The following is a 23975-nucleotide window of genomic DNA, read 5'->3' as shown; positions in this document are numbered from 1 at the left end:
AAAATGTTATGTTACAGAACACTGCCTTCAAAGATATTAATGTTATAAAACAGTCTTTGAAATGCCAATTTAGTGTTCCATTATGCCGGTTTAGCAGCTAATCAAACCTAATCTTAACATAAAGTTCAGTCACAAAGCAATTTATATTACATTATTAAGGCACACTTTTTATGGGACTGTCTATGTTTGGAAATAATGGAAGCAGAACAATGATCACTGCTGTTTTGTGCATTTCCCACCTACGAATTAGTCACACAAATATGCATACAAATACGAATATGAAACAAAACAAATATAAAACAAAATTGCAGCTGCCTTGTCAGATGTCTTATGAAGTATCCCTTCTCAACATAGAACACAAACTTTTAAGCCTAAAAAATTAAGTCTTTTTTTCATCGCTCGCCGAATACTGATTTTTGTTTGAGGACTGACTAGGTATGATTTCCCCTTCTGACATTTTGTGGTCTGCTGGTGAGGAAATCGAAAATTCATCATCTAAGTGAAGTGTCTAAGCCAAGGTTGCTAAGCTGATAGCAAGGTTTTGACACTTGATCCTGTTAAGTCTATAACTCAAAAGTTTTTGACTGATCATTTAAAAACTTTTCAGGGAAATGTGTGTGTGCTGAATTGGAGCTGATAAAATTTTGAGACGCATCACCCCAAAACCAAAACAATACCACTTAGTGGCAGCAAAGGCATGGGTCAAAGCAGACATTTGACCTTGTGAATGTGACAAGGATGGATCTTATTACTGCTTCAGAAAAACATTATGTGGATGAAAATCTACCCCTGGTTTTGATATCAGACAAACTGACTCAAAAATGAAGCGGCAGCGCTGTGTGGCAGCAAAGGACGGAAATAATAGCTGTAGAACTTGAAAGAACAAGAAACAAAAGGGACCAAAATGAGTTAAACATAGGCAGGCAAATGATCCTAGAACTACCGAAGACTTAAAGGAAACACAAGGAAATGCAAAGTACATAGTGATTTGGACCAGGGTTTTCACAGGAAACATTTAAGCGGTAACACATTCAACATATACAATAGTTGACAGAGGAACAGGGCATGGGCATACACATATACACAGAGAACGAGGTCTCGACGAGGGGCATGTGAGGACCATTACCAATAACCCAAACACCAGAGAATCAAATGAAATAAATAAATAAATAAAAACAGTGATACCAGTTTCCATTAATATAATTATATGCAATTTAAATCAGAAATAATAATGGTACATTAATAAATTATATCATAAACATCTCCTGTAGGTCCTATGAGTCTCATGAGATTTGCCAGGTGAACACTTTCAACTCAATGTGCCGATCTCGCTAACTTGTGGATTGCCGACAGTCAGGAGTAGTAAGGGCCCAAATGACACTTCTTGAACCATTTGCTGTATTTCCTGAGCCCATTAGATGGTGCTCTTGCTTTGCTTTGGGACATGCTTTGAGCCCTTCTTTGAAAAGAGACCATTATGTGGTGGGGTCATGCACACAGCACATGCGGCCGGGCATGCACACAGCACAAACACAATGGATTACAGTATGCGAGGGGGGGCACCATGCGGCCGGGCATGCACACAGCACAAACACAATGGATTACAGTATGTGGGGGGGGGCACCATGCAGCCAGGCATGCACACAGCACAAACACAGTGGATTACAGTATGTGGGGGGGGGCACCATGCGGCCGGGCATGCACACAGCACAAACACAATGGATTACAGTATGCGGGGGGGGGGGGGGGGCACCATGCGGCCGGGCATGCACACAGCACAAACACAATGGATTACAGTATGCGGGGGGGGGGCACCATGCGGCCGGGCATGCACACAGCACAAACACAATGGATTACAGTGTGCGGGGGGGGGGGGCACCATGCGGCCGGGCATGCACACACCACAAACACAATGGATTACAGTATGCGGGGGGGGGGCACCATGCGGCCAGGCATGCACACACCACAAACACAATGGATTCCAGTATGCGGGGGGGGGCACCATGCTGCCGGGCATGCACACAGCACAAACACAATGGATTACAGTATGCGGGGGGGGGCACCATGCGGCCGGGCATGCACACAGCACAAACACAATGGATTACAGTATGCGGGGGGGTACCATGCAGCCGGGCATGCACACAGCACAAACACAGTGGATTACAGTATGCGGGGGGGGCACCATGCGGCCAGGCATGCACACAGCACAAACACAATGGATTACAGTATGCGGGGGGGGCACCATGCGGCCGGGCATGCACACAGCACAAACACAATGGATTACAGTATGCGGGGGGGTACCATGCAGCCGGGCATGCACACAGCACAAACACAATGGATTACAGTATGCGGGGGGGGGGGGGGGGGGCACCATGCGGCCGGGCATGCACACACCACAAACACAATGGATTACAGTATGCGGAGTGGGCACCATGCGGCCGGGCATGCACACAGCACAAACACAATGGATTACAGTATGTGGGGGGGGCACCATGCGGCCAGGCATGCACACACCACAAACACAATGGATTACAGTGTGCGGGGGGGGGGCACCATGCGGCCGGGCATGCACACAGCACAAACACAATGGATTACAGTGTGCGGGGGGGGGGGCACCATGCGGCCGGGCATGCACACAGCACAAACACAATGGATTACAGTATGCGGGGGGGGGGGGCACCATGCGGCCGGGCATGCACACACCACAAACACAATGGATTACAGTATGCGGAGTGGGCACCATGCGGCCGGGCATGCACACAGCACAAACACAATGGATTACAGTATGCGGGGGGGGGGGGGGCACCATGCGGCCAGGCATGCACACACCACAAACACAATGGATTACAGTGTGCGGGGGGGGCACCATGCAGCCGGGCATGCACATACCACAAACACAATGGATTACAGTATGCGGGGGGGGGGGGGCACCATGCGGCCGGGCATGCACACACCACAAACACAATGGATTACAGTATGCGGGGGGGGGGGGCACCATGCGGCCGGGCATGCACACACCACAAACACAATGGATTACAGTATGCGGGGGGGGGCACCTTGCGGCCGGGCATGCACACAGCACAAACACAATGGATTACAGTATGCGGGGGGGTACCATGCAGCCGGGCATGCACACAGCACAAACACAGTGGATTACAGTATGCGGGGGGGGCACCATGCGGCCAGGCATGCACACAGCACAAACACACTGGATTACAGTATGCGGGGGGGGCACCATGCGGCCGGGCATGCACACAGCACAAACACAATGGATTACAGTATGCGGGGGGGGGCACCATGCGGCCGGGCATGCAGACAGCACAAACACAATGGATTACAGTATGCGGGGGGGGGCACCATGCGGCCGGGCATGCACACAGCACAAACACAATGGATTACAGTATGCGGAGGGGGGGCACCATGCGGCCGGGCATGCACACAGCACAAACACAATGGATTACAGTATGCGGGGGGGGGCACCATGCGGCCGGGCATGCGCACAGCACAAACACAATGGATTACAGTATGGGGACGGGATAACATGTCATTCTACAATCTACGAAAAGCAAATGTAGGTTAAAAAAATGTTGCTGTGTTTTTATATGATCCATCCATTGTCCTTTTTATCGTGGAGGCTACAGTTGCAAGGATTTTTATATGATGATTTAGTGAAATATTTTTACAGTTTTAGAATCTAATACTTTGACCTATCCAATGCACGGATGTACAAAAAATTCGATACTTTTATATTTGAAAACCAGTTTAAGCATTTCGCTGAAAAGAACCAGTTTGAAAGAATGAATCGTTCACTTGGAAAGCTGTTTTTGCGTGCAAGTAGTGTTTCTCTCTAAGAGCATGTCGCGTTGTAGTTCATGTAGTATTTTTCTCTCTGACTGAAAATTACACAAATACAAATGCAATTCCGCTTTGTATTGCACAAATTCGCGGTGTGATAACATGCAAGATTGACTGTATAGCAGAGGAAGAAGAAGACCAAGTTGTATTTCGGAGACGTGCATTATTATAAGGATTTGAGTGAATAAATTAACTACAGTAAAACACAGTATTTGTGGACTTAACTCCAAATTCTGGCTTTGTGGTTATGTTTTCTTTAAACAAGAACACAACAAATCAAAACATAAAACTTTATTGGATTAAAAAATTTGAGAGCTTGTAATAGCCAATTGAGAGCACAAAACAAATTCATTGCGTGCCACGTTTTAGGGATTTTGTGCACACGATTTGATACAATGTGTCCCTGTCCGTGGGTCTTCCAGGGCACTGTGTCTATAACGTTAGATTACCTCTTACAGTTATTACTGTTATGTCACAGAAAATGTTGGTCATGGTGCAAAAGACAAATAAGTAGAATGTAAATGACATTTTAAAACTTGGACATTAATACGTAAAAACACAAGTAACCAATTAGTAGGAAACACAGGAATTGTGCAATTTGGCATGTAAAAGAAAGGTGCAATAAATGAATAGGTGTAGTTTCAGGCATACATGTCACAACTATGGCAAAAAACCTTCAGGTAAAATCACATTTATTGTGTTGCACATTTCCAGTTGATCCATCCAGTACTTCTAGAAATTCTTTCATTTGGCACATGTTTTGACCAGATCCCGCCCACTTGTTTTGAACAGTCTGATACACCCAGGGACCTTGCATGCATCCCCCAGTTTGCCCTTTGGAAATCTGGTTTGCTGAGGCCCCTGCTGAAGTCTCTATAGAGCATATCAGCACATGCATCGATCATGAAGTAATGGGTTTTTTATTGATCCCACGGGGAAGTCTCATTTACTGTTTACCCCAAGGTGTGATTCCTCTCTCGCACAAGTGGGTGGGTGGAATGTCCAGGGGACCTTACCTCTTTTCACCAATGCAGGTTATTCCAAATGACAGCCAGGGATAAAATTTACCCGGGGGAGGGGGGGGGGGGCTGCATCTTACTACTGCAGCTGAGAACATCAGCGCCTCCAGTTTCCCCTCCAGCTGGTTGGTGCTTCTTTTTTTCTGTGAAACATTTTGTCCACTATCTCGCTGTCTCCGGTTAGGTCTGTGCATAATACATGCCTGACTGATGCAACGGCCATGTTCATCTCACTCACTGTCACAGAGACTGCGGTGCAGGTACTGACACACGTCTGCCTCTGAGCTCGGTGCAGTGACTGTGTCTTAGGGTTTTGCCCATCTGTGAGAAGGAGTTTTCTTTGCGTGTGCCGTTTGCCTGCGATTGGGGATTTGGTTCGTTTCGACTTCTTGCTCCGTTTGTGTCTCTCCCTCTCTCCCCTCTAGCTCTTTCTCACTGTGCCTGTGCCTCATGCCCATTCCGTCTTCCTTGCAGGTCGACAGACTGATGGAGCTGCATTTTAAGTACCTGGAAGCGGTACAGCAGGCTGACAAGAGGATCGAAGGAGAAAAGCACGTAAGAGACTCCCCTCCTCCCTCCGCTCTCTGCCTCTCAGTACAAACTGTGCTCTAACCTTGACTGTCAGGATCACTATAATATGGTTTTATTGGACCATCAACAGAAGTGGGGCCCAGCAATAGAAATAATATAGTCGTCTTATCTGCTGGCCTGTTAAAAAGCCCAATCCTGGACATGAATGTGGCCTGTCAGCTGTTCTTGGAGCATGGTGATGCCGTCTGGGTTCATTAGGTTACAGCCTGAGCTTCCACCTCACACTCAATGCTGCACACAAGTGTCATAGTACTCAAGTCTGGTCTTGGTCTCGATGCCTCCTTTTCAGTTACTTGGTCTTGTCTCAGAATTGAAAGCAAATTCTACTTGGTCTTGAATCGGTAGCGTCTGTGTTTCTGACTTGCAAATGTTCACCAAAGCATAAGAAAAAACTCTTTAGAGTGAGACACGTAAGAAGAATTTTCTTAATCTTATTTTTTATACCACAGTGATGAGTATACAAAAATTAAACAATACGAAGATGAAATATTTCGATAAACTGTCAGTGGGGAACATTTGTTTGATAGCACACATTAGCCTATCACACCGTAGAAAATAACACGAGCCCAGCCAAACATATGGTAATCTTTAGTATGGACAATATAGGCACAACAAACAAACAGTAAGAGTGATTGAGTTAGAGATGCACATCACATTCTGCTGTTTGTGTAACACACATGAGTCCTGGGAGAAATAACTGCTCCCTCCGGGCACCGCTGTCGCTGGAGAAAAGCTCAGCAGCCACAACACCTTTTTAAAAAGGAGTTATTGTGAATAAACAAGAAAAAAAAAAGATATCGGAGGTGTGGCAGTACTTCAGCAGTTTAAAGTATGACACGCAACAAACTTGTGCTGAAACGCTACTGAAACCTTGCAGCAGCTAATACTGGAAATACCAAGAATTTATTCACCACTCAAAGCATGCCATTGAGTAGAACATAGAGAATGTCGGCACTTACAGCTACAAGCACCATCAATTAGTGTTTCCACTTTCAATCTGAAGACGCAGGATAAATCGCGTGCCACAGTGGATCAAAACAGGACACAGCGCCCTATCCTTCAATACAGGATGGGTGGAAACTACACCAGCAATGTCAGACCCTCGGCGTATTACTAGTGTTATGCCTTATGACAAAAATATTTTTTGTATGATTTATTAAAATTGGATTTCACTTTGCAGTCCAATCTGTCTTTTTCATGTTCTGAATCTGTTTAAGGTGAATCCCAATGGAATTTAAAGCAATAATGAAGCCTTGAAGTAAAGAAATAATTACTTGAATTATATGATAATTATCATGTGGAAAAATTGCAATAAAAATATCACCATATCATCTAGCCCTACCACAGTGATAAACTTTCTCATTTCTCCAGTCCTCTTGAAATAACAATACATGTTAATAAAATAGAATACAACTAATAAAATAAAATGTATTAATTTGATTTGATTTTTGAAAAATGGCAAACTGCATTGCACTTAAATTTCTATTCAGATATCTGCTGCAGCAACTGAGCGTGTGCATGCTTAAGCACCATGGAACCTCAGTTAGTGTGTGCTAGATGTGGTGTTTTATCTTTCAAATAAACACCCAGTACAACCAATGAATACTCACTTTGATTTATTTTTAACTAGAACTCTTGCATACAGCTTTTTGCATATCTCTCACCCTGATGAGTGGCTCACATAAAAATTTGATCAGGTTAGCAGTGGTGTAATGTTGGATATTTGTAATTAAAAACTAATGTTTGAGATCAAGGGACTGACATGTTTAAATAATACAATTCTCCTTTTAAATATTAGTATGGGTTATGATAATAGTAAAGAAGTGTAATAAAACCATGGTCTTGAAAATGGACTTTATTTGTTCTGGTCTCTTGTCTTGCCTCGATCTCAGCCCCCTCAAAGTCTTGGTCTTGACTTGGATTCTACCCTTAAAGGGTCTTGAGTCGGATTCAATATAGGTGGTCTCGTCCCCATCAGTACTGCACGCTGTGACTGGAGTGTTACCTCTACCACACATTTAAATTGACCTCCATATAAATTCATTGCTGAATGAAAATTCTCTAAACTTTGCTTTGCGTCTTAGTTTTGTGTAATTATTAAGGAATGACCAGGAATTTTCTAGTTCTTGTATTCCCTGGACGGGGAGCTCATATGATTTGCGACCTACCTATCGTTGCTGCAGACACTTTTTCGTTAGTATGATAACTCAAAAAATATTTGACAGATCTTTTTCAAGCTTTGCAGACATATTGTAAGGCTGGAAATCTGCACCTGATCAAATTTAGAGTCAAATTGCACCAAAATTGGTACAGCACCCCATGATGATAGCAGAGAGAAGAGCAGCTTCAGACACTTGATCTTGCCAGCAGAACTCAAAATCTGTTCTAAAATTTGCAGGCACATTTGTGTGGGTGAAGATCTGATCAATTTTGTAGACAAATCACCAAAACTGAAGCAAAAGGGAATAGTGGCAGCCACTGGCGTGCACAGATAGAGACGAGGTGGTGCTGAAGCACTTGCCCTTTTGCCCTCAGTCCAAAAAAGTGCCCTTTTGAAAGACGTGATTTTTATTTTTTTTTTTAAAGCTGCGCGATTTAAAAAGGTGTGAAAATAATGGCTTGATTTGTGCCCCTTCTTCAAAGACACCCGAACCCTGTCGCTTTTTCACTGTCACCGTGTCACGTGAACACGCTTGCAGTTCATTTGTTGTGAGGCGTGTAGCAGCGGCATGACATAGGACTACTTGGAGTAGGCATAGTAGGCTAACTATAGCGACTGGGAGCCACGGCGGACAACACGGCAGCTCTTTCCCTTCCCAACCAGTCAGGTAACCCATGAATCGAGTGAAATTATTCTGTTTGCCCTCTAAGACCAACCTGCAATTGTTTTGTTGTGAAGTAGCCTGTCAGAAACTGCACATGACAAACTTTGCCAGCTTGCCCCCTCCATCCATCCATATGGATAAACAAAAAAACGACACATTTAAAATGTAACCTAAACCATTTAGGCAACCCCACTCTCCATCAATTCCGACCTTTCTGCATACACTATTGAAAATATCACGTTATGCTATAGGCTACATGCCGTTAGGCAGAGGGCTCTTTTGAGCCCATTTTTCGTTACAAATTTTAGGATGATCTCACGGAAATCTGTGAATAAATACAAAGTTTTCAAACTGAAGTCAGTGACGGGAAGACATCACACTTTTTAGAGATGGAACTGCAGAAAAACCTAAAACCTTGACATGATTATGAATAATAGAATTATGGACGTTTCTCCGTTTTTGTGGATTAGCCTTTCCATAACTAACGTCAACTACTGTCCTACTTTGGTAAGATTGAAATTAATGTCTTTGACTGTCTTTAGTAGGTGTGATTTTTGATTTTTAGAGAATGTTTTGAAATAAATGTCAAATTGCATTTAACCTGTGCGTTTTTTTTATTATAAAAAGAAAAGGTTTTCCACATATGCAAAAAGTGCCCTTTTTTCCCCCTGGAGCACTTGCCCCCCAAAATGTCTGTGCACGCCACTGGTGGCAGCAAAGAGAAGTGTAACTCTATATGATATTATTGCTCTGTTTACTCTACTTGATCTTTGATAGATCGTTTTACCACTTAACAAAAACACATGGATGAAAATCTGTACCTGACAGACCTGAGTCCTGAGCCCCAAAACTGAATTTGGGCTTTTAGTAAGAGTGTGCGTAGGGTAGGTTTGAGCAGTACCATGGATGTATTTTTGTTATACTGTGGTGTTTTAGTTCAAAATGTGTCTTGGGTGATCTGGTGAAGCTCATTACATTAAGATGAGTCATACAAGTTTGGATGGGACTACGGTATGAAAAAATAGATACTGCCCAAGTCTATTACAGTGGGGCTGGAGAGGGAGAAGGAGTAGTGATTAGAGGAGGGAAAGGGGGTGACAGGGTCATCCAGGGAATACAAAAAATGACAGCGATGTATGCATGCTCATCTTAATTACTATAGCTTTATAATGAATATGCTGTGATGCTGCAGGGCTGCCTGTCAAGGACTTATTTGGACTACCCTATGAGGCACCGTTGGTCCATCTGATGCATAATGCATGTATTCAGCTCTGTGTGTTTTAAAGAGTGTTATACCTATGCAATATTTTTATGTGGAGTGTGTGTGTTCATTCGCATCTAACCCTGAATGTGAGTCACACATAAATTGTTGACTCCATTGTCTGTGCCACAGCTAGTTTTCCCTGGCAGTGAGCTGTCAATGAAAGCAGAACTTCCTTTTTTAAAGCGGTATTACCCATTTCTTGAACATGACTCCGATGCTTGCTGCGATTTCCATAGTTAAAATGCTAATATAACAATTGTATATTTGTTTGCTAGTGCTTACTTTTCAAAGGTTTCAGATCTGGTACATTGTGCAGATTTTCTATACACCCACTATGCCTGTCGGGCAGTTTTTGCCAGCTAACTGAAGATTGCGTGTGTACAGTCAAAAACAGTCTATGAAGCAGTAACATTTTATCTTAGAAGAAAATGACAATGGAGTCTATATAACAAGCCGACCCTGTTCTGTTGTTTCCAGTGATCTGTCTGTCTTTGCAGATCCAGAGTGTAATTGGTAATGCAGCAGCATTTATCTGGAAAACTAGTTTTAAAGGCCGCTGAAAGGTTTGCACTTCACAAGCTACACAATGCTTAATTTGCTCAGTAAGCTTACTGTGTAAGACCTCATGTTTTTTTTTTTTTATCTTTAAGTATATTGTTTGGAAAACACTTGTGTAAGAAATGACTTCTAATAACGGAGCGGCTTCAGATCCAGATGTAGCAGTTTGAATGCAGAACCCTGTCTTGGAAATGAACCTGCGACATTTCGGTCTCTAGTCTCTGTGCTACCTGCTACCTTTAGCATCAGCTGAGATTTTTATGGAATTTTATCATGGCTAAAACCTCAGGTTTGGTGCCAAAACAAATATCCATTGTGGATGTAGCGGACTGACCCAGTTGAGCTCATCATGGCCAGGGTGGTCGCTTTGACTTCCAGGAGAGCATATGGTTGAGCGGGAGGTCACAGTGCAATGTCATTGTCCACTTAGTTCCTGTGTGGCAACCCTGCTAGATCTCAACAGAATAAGAATATACAGCTCTGGAAAAAGTTGAGACCACTACATATTTTTTTAAGAAACTGCATTGTTAAATCCTGGTTTAATCTTGTTTCTGCTGGCAGAAGCTACACTGAGCAGCAGGATGCTTCCAGGCTCAACCTTTCTAATACTGCAGAACAAAAGAACAGTGTGGAACAGGAGACACTGGGAATGACTAGGTAGAGGGCAGAAAAGTCTTTCTAATGCTAGAGATAAACATTACCTTATCTGACATTTTCTTGTGAATGTGAGGATGACATCAAGTGACCTTCAAAAAGAATGGGAATCTTTCAGTGCAGGTGTGAAGTGCACTGCTGGGAGAGTTCATAACATGCTTCTAGAAGCAGGACTGAAGACCCATAAAGCAAAGAAGAAGCCCTTCATCAATGAGAAGCAGGGAAGAGCCAGGCTGCAGTTTGCAAAAAAAAAAAAATACATTATTCATAGACACAAAATTGTGATGTGGTGTCTTAATTTTTTCCAGAGCTGTGTATGACTGGACGTTAAACAGAAAATGGTGTAATATTTTCAGACAACCAAAGATAAGCGGCTGGGCCGATGTGGTGGGGGCCTGGGTCCCTCTGGGATTGTGTACAATGTGGGGTCACAATTTCTGACCTTTGAAGCCGTGTCTGGTCGTGGCCTCCATGGTGTATGTAACCCTCTGTGGACGAAACTGAAAGCCTGGGGGGGAGCCCAGGCTTTTTTTTATTTTTATTTATTATATATATATATATATATATATATATATATATATATATATATATATATATATATATATGAATTTAATGGCATGTTTATTCATCCAGGTATTTATATATATATATAAATAAAAATAAAAATATCTGGATGAATAAACATGCCATTAAATTCATTTCAGACACAGACTTTAAACATTATGTATACCATGCCCGTGTGGAATGGCTTAAATGCTGAATATTTTCTATCTGGCAGATTGAAGGACTGTGATAATGGCCTGTACTGAAATGGCAGGGCAGGAAAAAAAAAAGGTGACAGACATAATGGAGGAATAATTTCATAAAGGATCCCCTGGGTTGTGATTGAAGAGTATGGTAAATGAGGCCAATGGTCTTATTGAGACAGTGATCAGCATGAGGGACTTTGGTCATTCAATAAAGGACCAAGAAACTGAACTGACTAGCATTTCAACGTATGCTTACTCCTCCAGTCTGGGAGGATTAGTAGCACATAAGGTTAATATTTTTATTGTCTGTTTGCTGTCAGCGAGGTAATGTGCAATACAGTGTTCTTTTCTTGGCCCAAAAAAATGCAGAAACCTTTCCTTATTTTAAAAGTTCACTCTAGTCATTTAATGTGCTCGAAATTAAATATTTAAAGGACATGGTAATTCTGCATTATTTTAGGAATTAATAATTGTACAACAGTCACTGCAGTTTATGAATGTGTCTGAAAGTTAACTATAGTTAACTACAGTAATACAGCAGCAGACTCTGCTCATTCCGATGAAGGGTAGTAGGTATAGTAAAACTTCTTTTTGTGTGTGCAGTCGGCCACATTATGACCAGTACCTGAATTGCAGTTCCCTAATGATGCCTGACTTCCGAGTGCCTCCGAAGGCGCTCAGGCTCTCACACACAACTGGCTACGTTGGCTGACAGGAGTGTGTGTGTGGGGGGTGCTGTCACACCCCACGCTCTGCATTTACAATTTTTGGGCAGAGAACACTTGATGATAATTTTGCTACATTTTCGGAATGTAGCTTATTCCTCTTCTTAAGGTAAGGCGGTGTCTCTCACAGTCATTTGCCGTGTAGTGGAAACTAAGTGATGTATTTTGGACCTGGTGCAACTGTGCTGGTCAGTGAAGAATAAGATTTTCACCAGCTCAAGGTGAGAACAACTGGTCCTGATATCCAGTGGGAAGACATTTCAGCTGCAATCATTATGGATTTAAACAAGATCCCTCAGTGGAACATTAAATTGGCTCTTCACTATCATGGAAGTAGCATTTGTAGGTATGTAAGCTCCAGGGGTGTCGGTTTCATATTAACCATGGAGGGGACGGTTATATCAGGGTCAGACTTGTGACATCACGTTGCCTAATAAGGTGATTCTGTAGTTGAACTGTATACAGTTTGTTTTTTTTCTTAAACTATTGCTGATATAGTCACAATATATAAAGTGAAATTTCTTTTCATTTTGCTGTTATTCATCTTCACTAATATTGTAGTTTAAGTGCGTTAAGTCCTGCATCGTGTATGCTGAATTATAAAAATTATGCACAATTTGCGAGATTCCACCACAAATGTTAGGCCATTTATTGTGGGAAAAATCACCTCCCTTCTGGGTCCACTATGATGCCCCTGTCACTCTCCTGCACCCTCTCGAAACCACCCTACTTTCCAGAAAAAAACACACATAAAATAGGGCTTCTGCAAGTAAAAACTGTCCCCCCCCCCCCTAAATCTACGCCTTTGGCAAGCACAATCTACAGCTGTTTTACAGACTATGAACCTTTATTTCTTTACTTTTGTTATTTATTCTTCTTGCACTTTGTGGAACTACAGTTATTGAATGTTAGGCAAACACTGGCTGTAGAGTAAATGTAGGTGAATATAAACTGACTGGGTAGGATTGTTTGCAGTGGCATTTAAAAAAAAAAAAAAAAAACACACACACACATAGGGATAAGAAAAGATCTCTAAGAGTGTGGAGTTGGCCATGAAATTGATTAGCTCCCCCTTCACCAACCCCTCACTGATGAGTAATTACCAGCTGCAGCCTTGTCAGGCTCATCTGGGTTCCAGTAATATGCAGGCATAGGCTAAGCACAATTGGCAGTTTGTGTAGCGGCCGTTTTCTAATAGCATTGGCATGGGTATGGCGCTTTCACTGGCGCTGGGCCATTCTGAATGCGAACAATGGGAAGGAGGTATCCATAATTCTGAGGGTTTTGTGGCTTGGCCATAAATCCAGAATCACCGTACATCCTTGAATGTGGGGACTTGAGTGCAGATCGTCACATAAAGGGATCTTATGTGAGGCTCTGTGAAATGACGTTTTCAAGAGGCTTTCTCTGAGTCGCTTGCCTTTGCAAGGATGCCTCAAGCCGGTTTCTGCTCCCATGCTTTTGAATCCATCAACACACCAGAACAACTTTCATTTAAACTGTTTGTAAATGATTGGATATGTTTTCCTTTCTCAGGTGATAAGACACTTCTTCCTAGCATTTTGACATATGTGTGATGTTTGCTTTTCCCTTTTGGGCTTTTCTCCTCCCCCCCCCCCACTCTGCAGCAGTGCTCACATCTTGCCTACATCAGACTCCTCTCTAACAGCTTGAGTCGTGTGTGCAGAAGGGTTTTCCCCTCTGTATGCTGAGGGATTGATAGGTAGTGTGTATGGATCAGACCTGGAACCTCTTCAGTCTTTCCACAGCATCCCTCTCTCACTTCCCTGTTACGCTTCAGCCTGGCTGGCCTGCTGTGTGCACCAGTCACACAGTGGGACGTGTGTTTATGAAAGACTGTTCAGAAAGCCTTTCTTTATCATGGTTTTTTTTTTAAAATAGCTTTGCAGGATGACTGAGTTGTTATCAGGCATTCCAAGCTTAGTAGCCAAAGTAATTTATTTTTGTATTCGTACGATGAAGGCATTCTGAATAAAAATGTATGGAAGCTTTAGATTTTTTACTTATTTTTTTTAAATTGAGTTGGGATTTTGCTCACCTTGTGAGGTAGTTTCAAATCTGTGTTTGGGGACATTTTTGTTTTCTCTGAATAATTCAGTCCATCTGTATTTGAACTGTTAAATCAGGGCTCTTAACCTTTTTGAGTGTCCGGGCCTTTTTGGGGCATTAAATTATTATGGGATGTTTCTTAGTATTTTTTGCTGTAGTTTCTCTGTGTTTTCTTACTTATTACTTGTGATAATTAACCAATAATATATTTGGATTTACCATTTAAATACCAGGTAATTACTAAGTAATTAGGGGACTGTAAAAGGAAGGGTTATCGACCCACTCATACACAGTGTTGTGTGTTTGTGAGTGATTAACAAAAATGAGTGAGGGGGAGAAAAGTAACTGGTAGCCATAATATTTTGGATTCCATAGAAATGATACTGAGTAAAAACAAGTGATTTTTCAGCTCTGTCCATCAGCACAATTTGCTACACAAGTTTGACTTTTGCTCTTTATATGGACCTCATCCACCAAATTGCTGAGTAAGCGAGAAGCCAAAGTTTTTCCTTAATCAAGTTTACAGGAGTAATCGTGACAGCACTAGTTATAGCCTATAATGAGAATTTTTTGGTCCTCCCATAGATGGATTGGAACATACTGAACAACATGGGACAAAAAGCCAAATTAATTAAGCTTCTCCACATCCAACTAGAGGAAAACAGCCAGTTGCTGCTGCCATATTTTAAACGCCGATCACCAGAACCCAGAAACAAGCATCCATCCATCCGCTCACCTCCTCCCTACCCAGTGTTAGGAGTCTTAAATATCTTGAACCTTCTCTTGAAAGTATGTGTGTTTCCCAGTCGTCTCCTGCAGTAACGAAGCTGTTGTACCCGTATATGGACCCAGGGGGAGAAGGGCTAGATACAGGTTGGGGGATCTCGGAGGAGTAGGGGTTAAGCCTAATGTACAGTTGTGCGTAGAATCGACGGCATAGGTACGACATACCCATGTACCCTATACCCATGTACCTTATAGCACTGCCTATGCCACCGTCTGACACGCGCCTCCACAGAAATTAAACCACACGCCGTAGTGATGCAGACCACAACAGCTGCATTTGGTCCACTTGTTAGCATCAGTTTTTTTTAATGGTTTATTCTATATGGTGAAGAAAGCGTACATCCCATGTGTACTTATACCGCTGATTGAATCTAATGGAGCGCTATTTATATCGAGCATTAAATAACTCATCCTAGGCATCATAGCTACAGGCCTGTAACACACTCCCCGCATGTGGATGGCAGCGCCGATTTCACTTACAAGACTAAAAAGTAGTGTAGATACTAACCTTATAAGGGAAAATGCTAAACAGTTTGTAGCAGCTTGATAGATTTGTCTACAGGATCTCTGGAGTAGAACAAAACCCTCAATAAAATGGAGTTAATAATTTGATGATTGTATGACGTAATGGCTTCTAATTCAGATAGAAGTTTGAATACCTGAAGCGGTGGGGCAGAATAATGTTAACAGGCTTTATTTTATTTATTTTTTTTTTCTTCCCCCTCCTCTTTCAGGACATGGTGCGACGTGGGGAGATTATCGACGACGCCACGGAAGACGAGTTCTACCTGCGACGGCTGGATGCCGGCCTCTTTGTCCTGCAGCTGATCTGCTACATCATGGTGGAGATCAGTAACGCTGGCATTCCCCAGGTGAAGGGGTCGGCGGCGCTGCAGCACGCCTGCGATATTGGCTGTGGGAGGGGTGCAGCTCAGCTCTTAGCCGATTGTGGGCGCGTACCTGTGCTGAGCTGCAGCATCTCCAGGCCTGTGCAGGGAGGGGGCACAGCATAGTGCTGACTGAGTAGCATGTTAAAGGCAGAATGGAGCTTCAAAATCACATGGGATTGTATATGAAATTAAGGCATGTCAGACCTGGAGCTGTCTCTCAAAGTAGGTCTCTGGTCCTCAATTGGTATTTTTCAATTCTATTTCGGTTAATTATATTTGTTGGCAAAAGTTGGGGGGGGGGGGGGGGGGGGATAATTTCTTATGAATTGCTAAAATCACGGTGGCTACTTGCCACCAATCTGAACTATCTAGGCACAGTTTTTTTTATTAATCTAACTGGACTTCAGCTTCTGGTCACATGCTTCTGGCCAACAGCAAATGAGATGCACGACTGCAGTTACAGGGAGAGGAAAAAGCCCTAGTCATTTCTGGGACTTAGACATTTATATTTTCACTTTTATGACTGAATACCTGTTGAATACCTGTAATTTTGGTTGATGGGGGGCTGGCCTTCCTTTTTTATTAAGAAAATGGCATCCCTATTGAGGATTGATAGTTTGATCGACGAAGGTGTGCGTCGCCAGTTAGGTAAACGCAGCAATGCGGTGAGGGCAAGGCTGATTGGTGTGGTTTAATGCTTGAGTTAGTAGGAGCTGCCATTTAGGGGACACAATGAGAGTGAACACTCTGACAGCAAAGGGCACTGTAGATGTGTTTTTGCTCTACAGTGATGTTCTGTCTTGTTGGTATGTTTGCGTTACAATATAATGTAGAGCAAAACAGTAATGTAAAGCTGTGTAGCCTACTTGTTAAAATAAATGGCAAATTCATTTAAAAAAAAAAAAACCTGATTCATAGATATGTAAATGGAAGTTTTTGTCCATTTAAAAAAAGGACAGGAGAATCAGTTTGAAATGAGAGAGATATTATGCATTATTAGGAAGATATGGGCTGAGAGATGTATTCATAGAGTGTTTATTAACTACATAGTATTAAGAATTAGATGAACGTAATGCCTAATTTCCGCTATGGCATTGGTTGAATTTTTGTGCCTGGTCTAGCATAATAAGATTATGTTAAATCGGGAGGTATATTATGCATTTTATAAAGAACTAAGCAAAAAAAAAATTACTATCATAAAATCCATACTATTCACTCACTGCACTCTAGCTTCTGACTTTGCAGTTGTGTTTCTTTAGGAAAAAATGCAGACCACCAAAATGTTACATTTAATCATAATTGAAATTAAAAATTTAATTTTAAAAAATCAGTAGTAAATTGAGAGCAAAAAAGTAAATCGTGTTCACATTTTAGGGATTTTGTGAGCTCAAATAGGTATTTTGTGGGAACTTGAAACTAAATTGTGCAGGAGGAGTAAGGATTTGATGGGGCTGTCTGGGGAATACATTGCTGTCAACATATCGTGTAGTTATGCTACCATCTGCTACCGATTTTTTTTTTTTAAATAAAAACACAGAAGTATTTCAGCAATATGTTATTAGTGTATCAAAGTCCAATATGTGTCATGGCAACACGCCTTTTGTCCAGTGAAAATGTGGACAGCTGGTCATCGTCTGTTGCATGGTGTGACTCCCCCCATCATCTCTCTTACTCTCAGCTGCAGCAGAGAGTTCATCAGATCCTCAACCTAAGAGGAGGCTCCATCAAAGTGGTGCGACACATCATGAGAGGTAAGTATTCATACATTCAGTGCCAAAAAACTGCAGTGAAAAACTGGACAGGACAGTGAAATATAAGAATGAAAGCGGGTAACAATAAATAATATAATAATCGGTAGTGGAATGTTGAGGATGAGGTTGTTCTGTGAGCTGTGCTAATTGAGATAAATAAAATATGGAGTGCTGGAAGGTGTAGGAAGTACAATGACAAAAATAAAACTGCAATACAGTGGTTGTGGGATGGACAGATACTCGTCATAGGTTTGTAAGAGACCCTATGGCATCTGGAAAGAAATTGTCTGTGAACTGGGAGGTGATGCACCAGTAGCGCTTGCCAGAGGGTGTGAGCTGGGTGACTGGCATCCATAATGTTAGACTCAGCCTTCTTCTGGCAGAGAGAGAGGTAGATCGATTTGGGATGTGAAAAGTCCGTGCCAATCTTTGAAGCTGTCCTGACTGTCAGTGTGGATCATCTTCTGCTGCCATTTCTCACAGTCTGTGGTCTATTAATTAATGCCAGACACCCAGTTTCATGGCCGCTCTCTCAGCTTTAACACCAGTTTGCATGTTATGATGGTATTAAAGCAGAGCTGAAGTTGCTGAACAGCATCTTGATGCACATATTCTTCTTTTCTAAATGTCCCAGAGCAGTCTGCAGGGCGAGGGAGATGGCATTGTCCACAGATCTGTTAGACAGAGTCCAAACTGGAGGTAGTCCATGGTTGAGTTGTGGTTGATGTGCCACATAACCAAGGTTCCCATACACTTCATGACTATGGAGGTTAAAGGGAACGGTAGTCATTTAGGCTGGAAACACTAGCTTTCTTTCACAGTCATGATTGTGGTTTTCTTAAAGCACAAAGGCACTGTGCATAAAGATGGGGACTGGCTGAAGATGTCGGCGTTCACTCAAGACAACCACATAGCACATGCCTTCAGGATGCATGATGAGATGCTGTCGGGGTTTGGCGGTTTTTCAAGGGTTAACCCTTTTAAAGGCCTTGCTTGCATTGGTCTCCGACTCCTGTAGAGCGTCTCCGTCACGCCAAACTTATTTTGCATTTGTGGTGTATGTCTCCTGTGATTCAGTGTCATTTTCACCGAGGAAGGAGCAGGGAAATCAGCTAAGATAATGTGATTTGCAGGCTGTGGGAGTTCTGCTTCCTCCACCTATTTTTCTACACCTATACCTTCTCATATGGTACCACCCACTTTCACATAAATGAGTTTTTGGGATTAGGAAAAAAACAGAAATGCTTTTGCTGGAGAATGAAACTGCATAAAATCGACGTTAGGGGATTTTAGGACTTGTGCCCTGCATTTATTCACGCATAGTATTGTGAACCCAAAACCGGCTTGTGATTTTGTTTCATTTCATTTTTTACATTAATCTATGCACTGTGGGAATGAAGGTCACCTTGGTAACATGTCCAGCATGCCTGTTCCATGGCTCCTTTGGCCTGAATCACACCCAAAGACTAAAAATGCAGCCTTTTTTGCCAGCTCCTTTAAAGTTGCTGTTCCCATTTCTGGCCCTTTTATAGAAAAGGGGCAGGAGCCTCCTTTGTACCTTGTTGGAGGTGGCAGACATTCACTCTGCCCCCCCTCCCCCCTCCTGGGGAGGTCTGTCAGAAGCAGCGGTAGGGGTACCTCCTGCGCGCCGTCTGCACCTTCCCTCTCAGAGACAAACCCTCGATCACGCTCATGCTCTGAAAACACTTCATCCTTCCTCAGGCCTGTAACGTCTTTATCAGCAGACAGAAGGCTGTCTAATCCCCCATCCCCCCCAGCTTCCTCATTTTCCTGATATCCCTTGGGAATTTTCACCTTTTTTTAAAGTAGGAAACATTGAATTTATTAGACAGTGATTTTCACACTCTGTTGATAAATACTGTCAAGAAGAGTACTTAGGCTAAGCCAGAAGTGTCTTGCCTTTGTCTGTTCTACATGTGGCACATCTCTGATGTGTTTTAGTGCAGCCCCCCCCTTTGCTCAAAGCACCGGGGTGAAGCAAATGTTGGGCACTAATGGCTGAGGCTTTTAGCAGCTTGCAGGATCAAACACCAACAGGAGTTCAAAGACATCAATGTAGTGTTATAAAAAAAAACCAAAAAAACTTAGTCTAGCTTCAACTGTGGGTTTATTTCCTGGGGCTTTGAGGTTGTATATTATCAGCAAGGCTCTAGCAGATTTATTAATATCACATCAAAATTATGGGGTCTTCATAGTTAGTCTACATGAGTGCCGTATACTTAATTGCATTATTGATTACTTATTTATTGAGCACTGCCCCAAGGTGAAAAAAACAACCCTTAGCAATAGTTGCCGTTCCTCAGTGACCGGGGGGGGGGGGGGGCTCTAGCTGGTTAGTTTGATGTGTTACTAAGTCTGGGCTGGAGTATAAGAACGGAACTGAGAAACCGCCACAATGTTAAATGGCCTGTGGACGCCGCTGTTTTGTCCCTCAGGGCAAGGGGTATGTTGTACCGCAGAGCAAACAGGCAACACCACACGTCCGCCCTTGTGCACCCAGCAGATGGTGTCTCATGAGGGGGAGGGCAGCCATAGTGCGGGGGAGGGGAGGCGGGTGGTTGGAGGGTGGTTGAATTTGGCAGAATTCAGGAGGGACTTCATGGAAATTAGAAGTAAATTAAAAGCTCTTTCTTGAGCAGCTGGTGCCTGTCGCATGCCGGGTGAGTCGGGTGAAGCCTCAGGGTAGAAAAGCGGAGTTTGACTGCTGCGCCCATGCAGCTATGCCATAGGGCACCGCTACAGGTGGGCTGAATTTCTCAAGAAACCATATTAAGGGGGTCTGCTTTTCATCCCAGAGTCCATCAGTTTCTCACTGTCATCAGCCTAATGGAAGCAGTGGGCACACAGCCCCCAACCCCTCCTGTGAGCTTACGGGTGCTAAGGTTTGCAAGTAGAACATGCATAATTAAAACAAATGTCTTACTAGCCAAATAGGCTCAGTTGGGGGAAATCTGATTCTCTCTCTCTTTTTTTTTTTTTACGCTGGATCTTTGAACCAAGCGCTCTAATGATAGTTCCATATTTATCATCCACTGTCAAAAGGCACCCATATTTAATTCATAGTTGTGTTTGTGACCTGTAACATATGCACCTGTGCACATTTATTTTCTTGAAGGAGTGTTCTGTTCCCTTCAGAGGATCAGGGATTATTTTTTTTTTTTTGCACGTTGGGTCTACACTAAAGTTGTTACAGCAGCATTGTAACAAAGCTTAGCATTGGTGGGTGAAAACCCATGTTTTTAGGTACTGAGTTTTTTTCAAGAGACGCTTTTAGCGCGATATCATAGTGTCAGCTTGCAGCTGCCTCCACAGAGGTATGCACTGCTCTTTGTAATAACTATCAGACGATGAATAAGAATAGGGTGAATAAGAGCAAACTTGTAGGAAGCATGGTGCTTTGTGGAAGCTACCTTCCTGTTGGTGCAGGAGGGCTGGAACACCCTGGGGCCTGTGAGATGGCTATAGAAATGAAGCGCTGTGGCACACTTTTATTGCAGTTCCTTTCAGTGAAGTCAGCCGGATTACAGGAGGAGCAGTCCTGACTGTCCACCAGGAAGATTGCAAAGCCTGGCTGCCCCCGCACTTGGAAGTAAAGGAGGTCTCCAGAATGTGCAGCTTAACAAGTTATTTATAATAAGTCTAAGTCAAGTGTCAAGTTAACAGTATCCAAGTCTAGTCTTTTTTTTAAATAGATGCAGCCTGCAGGTTTTCCAGTTCTCGCCTGTTTATTTCTGTTTTATCTGATTGTATGCATTTATTTTCTGTCACACCTTGCCTGCTATGCAAATGTCATCTCTGGTAATTGTTACCTGGGTCTGACTCCTGTGTACCACCTTGCATTTTACATACAAACAGGCTGCTTTCAGATCTGAGACCTGTGACTTGAATTGTCTTAACAAATGGTTCCTTAGTGCTGGACTTGCAAGCAAATGTGTGGCCTGTGTTTTTATAACCATCACAGGAACGAGGATTTCTGTGAGCTTGGATACACAGCCAAAACAGATCCTGATGGGTGCCCTTTAAAACATTTACTGTTTTAAGATGGTTATCTGCTTTCCTGTACTTCTCTTAAAAATATGTAGTCCCTGAAATTTGTAACATTTCAAAAAAAATTCACCGAAAACTCTAGGAGGTGTTACTGCGTGTACTTTTTTTTTTTCCTTTTTTTCACAGTGAATTTGTAATTTATCAAAGAGGGAAATTGTATCACTACGACCGTACATCGGATTTGTGCTTACAGAGCAGAGCTTTTTACCCTCTATAATTTATTTCTTCCCCCTTGCATTTTTTATACTGTCCTCATTCTTTGTGGGTTGGTTACTGCAAAGCTGAGATCCCTGCAGAAAGATGCACACAAAATAGTCTCATATGCATCATCGACATTTAGGAAAGGATTCTGGTGAATTCCACCTCTTTTTTGTAGATTAGAAAAGTTACCCCGCTACCCCATGCAGTCCCCAACTATCAGAAATATCTGATTAAAGTCTGCTGTAACCCTGTCTCCTCCATTGTAGAATATGTGGAGAACCTTGGTGATGGGAAGACTGAGGAGTTCAAGGAGAGCGAGCAGAAGAGGATCATGGCTCTACTGGAGAACTTCTAACCGTTCCCAGGCTTTCGTCTGTGCCCACAAGTTGCAGGAGCTAATGCACATACAAGACTGTGGGGCTGGGGACCTATGGGAGGCAAGCACAGTTGGTTAGTTATTGAAAAATAACTACATCCAGCTCGAAAGAACCCATGACATTTTTTTCTTCCTCTTTTGTTTTAAGATTTGTTCACAGTTGAAATGATCAGTTTTTTTTTTCAATTTCAGAATTAAAGAACATTTAAAATAACTTCTTTATTTGTATTGCATTGTGCCAACTTCACTCAAAATCTGCACCACAATGAGCCAGTTGTTTTTAACCTGAGTTTAAATCTGAGAATTTTCAATAACTAAGTAGGACCAGATTTATCTTTAGTTTGTTTTTCCCAAGTGAAAGGCAATATTGGAATGCTGTTATTAAGTTACATTAAAGGTTCTCATTTTCAGTGGTAAAGCAACGTCTTACTACAATGTATTGTCCGGATTTAGCAAAACAAACTAGTCAAGTGATGTTTTTCATTATTTTTCACTATTTCATAATTGACAGTCATGGAAATGTCTTAGAATGGAAAAGTTGAGAAGGTACAGTTGTCTGTTGCTATCCGTGAACTCTAACACATCCATCTCCCTATGCTGCAAAATGACTGGGTCCTGCTTTTGAATTCCCCTCAGGTTCAGCTGTTACTATTAGAACGCTCAAGTGCTGTCAGCACCTCCTCCATTAGCCAAGTCTGCAAGTTGAGATCACTGGGTTTCTTTCTCGAACAGGCTGTCTCAGACACTTACCTCATGAAAGGTGGATTGCCAGACTTCTCATAACCCCGCCCTCTCCACGTGGGCATCAGCACATCAGATTCAATTTGGGCTGACCCTCTTGGTAGCTCCCGAGGCCCAGAGCTGATACCTGGGAGAAAGTGAAGACTTCTGAAAATGAAAGGAGTATTTAGTTTTCCGCTGGTCCAAGTTTTTGCATAGAAGACTAGGGAGACGGCTGCACCAACCACAGTGGGGAAATTCGGGCTTTAGTAGATTTCGTATGCCTCTGTTGGCCTAGGCCTGTTACATAATCGCAATATTGGAAATGTATTGTGGGTAGTTTTTTGCACAGTCATCAATATGGGCCAGCATCGGTTAGTTCCTGTAATAGCTGGCTTCACTCTGTTAAGCATTTCCGCTGGATCACTGTATAAGTGCAAGATTAAGTTCTACCAGCTTGGTGTCAGGCACCCTCTCTAAGTGGATTTCTGAAGACACAGCTCCTCTCCTTTTTAATCACCTTTAATTGAATACTGATACAAGGCAAATGAGTCTGAGGGTTGAGCTCCCTCACTAATGTGTTCTGTTGTGGTAAGATTATGAGAAATGCGGTACCCAGGAAAATTATGCACTCCAAGGAGACCTGCGCTTTTGCCTAGCTGCTGTCTCAACAAATTTACACAGACAAATGACTTCACTTGCTGTTAGTTGGAATTTTTGGCTTGTATATGACTTCTTGCCATCTATATATGCTGGCGGGCAACGGGGTTATATATAAAAACATTTCAAAACATGCTGCCTTGCTAACATAGCACAATTCATTACATAGAGTCAGTTTTTGTGGTCTCCTGTCTAAACATGCTGCCATATTGG

General features: G+C 42.6%; 1 protein-coding gene across 1 annotated transcript in view; it reads left to right on the top strand.

The window, feature by feature from the left end:
* ctnnbl1 (catenin, beta like 1) overlaps positions 1-22596 on the top strand; it is a 65858-nt gene extending 43262 nt beyond the window's left edge. The window contains exons 13-16 of the mRNA XM_072712864.1: positions 5349-5429; positions 15831-15968; positions 17665-17737; positions 22273-22596. Coding sequence (XP_072568965.1) covers positions 5349-5429; positions 15831-15968; positions 17665-17737; positions 22273-22361 — 381 coding nt within the window. The 3' untranslated portion in view covers positions 22362-22596. The remainder of the gene's footprint in view (positions 1-5348; positions 5430-15830; positions 15969-17664; positions 17738-22272) is intronic.
* Positions 22597-23975: the final 1379 nt, after the last annotated feature.

The sequence above is a fragment of the Paramormyrops kingsleyae genome, chromosome 6 (genome assembly GCF_048594095.1).
Source record: "Paramormyrops kingsleyae isolate MSU_618 chromosome 6, PKINGS_0.4, whole genome shotgun sequence".
Lineage (NCBI taxonomy): Eukaryota > Metazoa > Chordata > Actinopteri > Osteoglossiformes > Mormyridae > Paramormyrops > Paramormyrops kingsleyae.
This window is presented reverse-complemented; position numbering and strand designations above follow the sequence as displayed.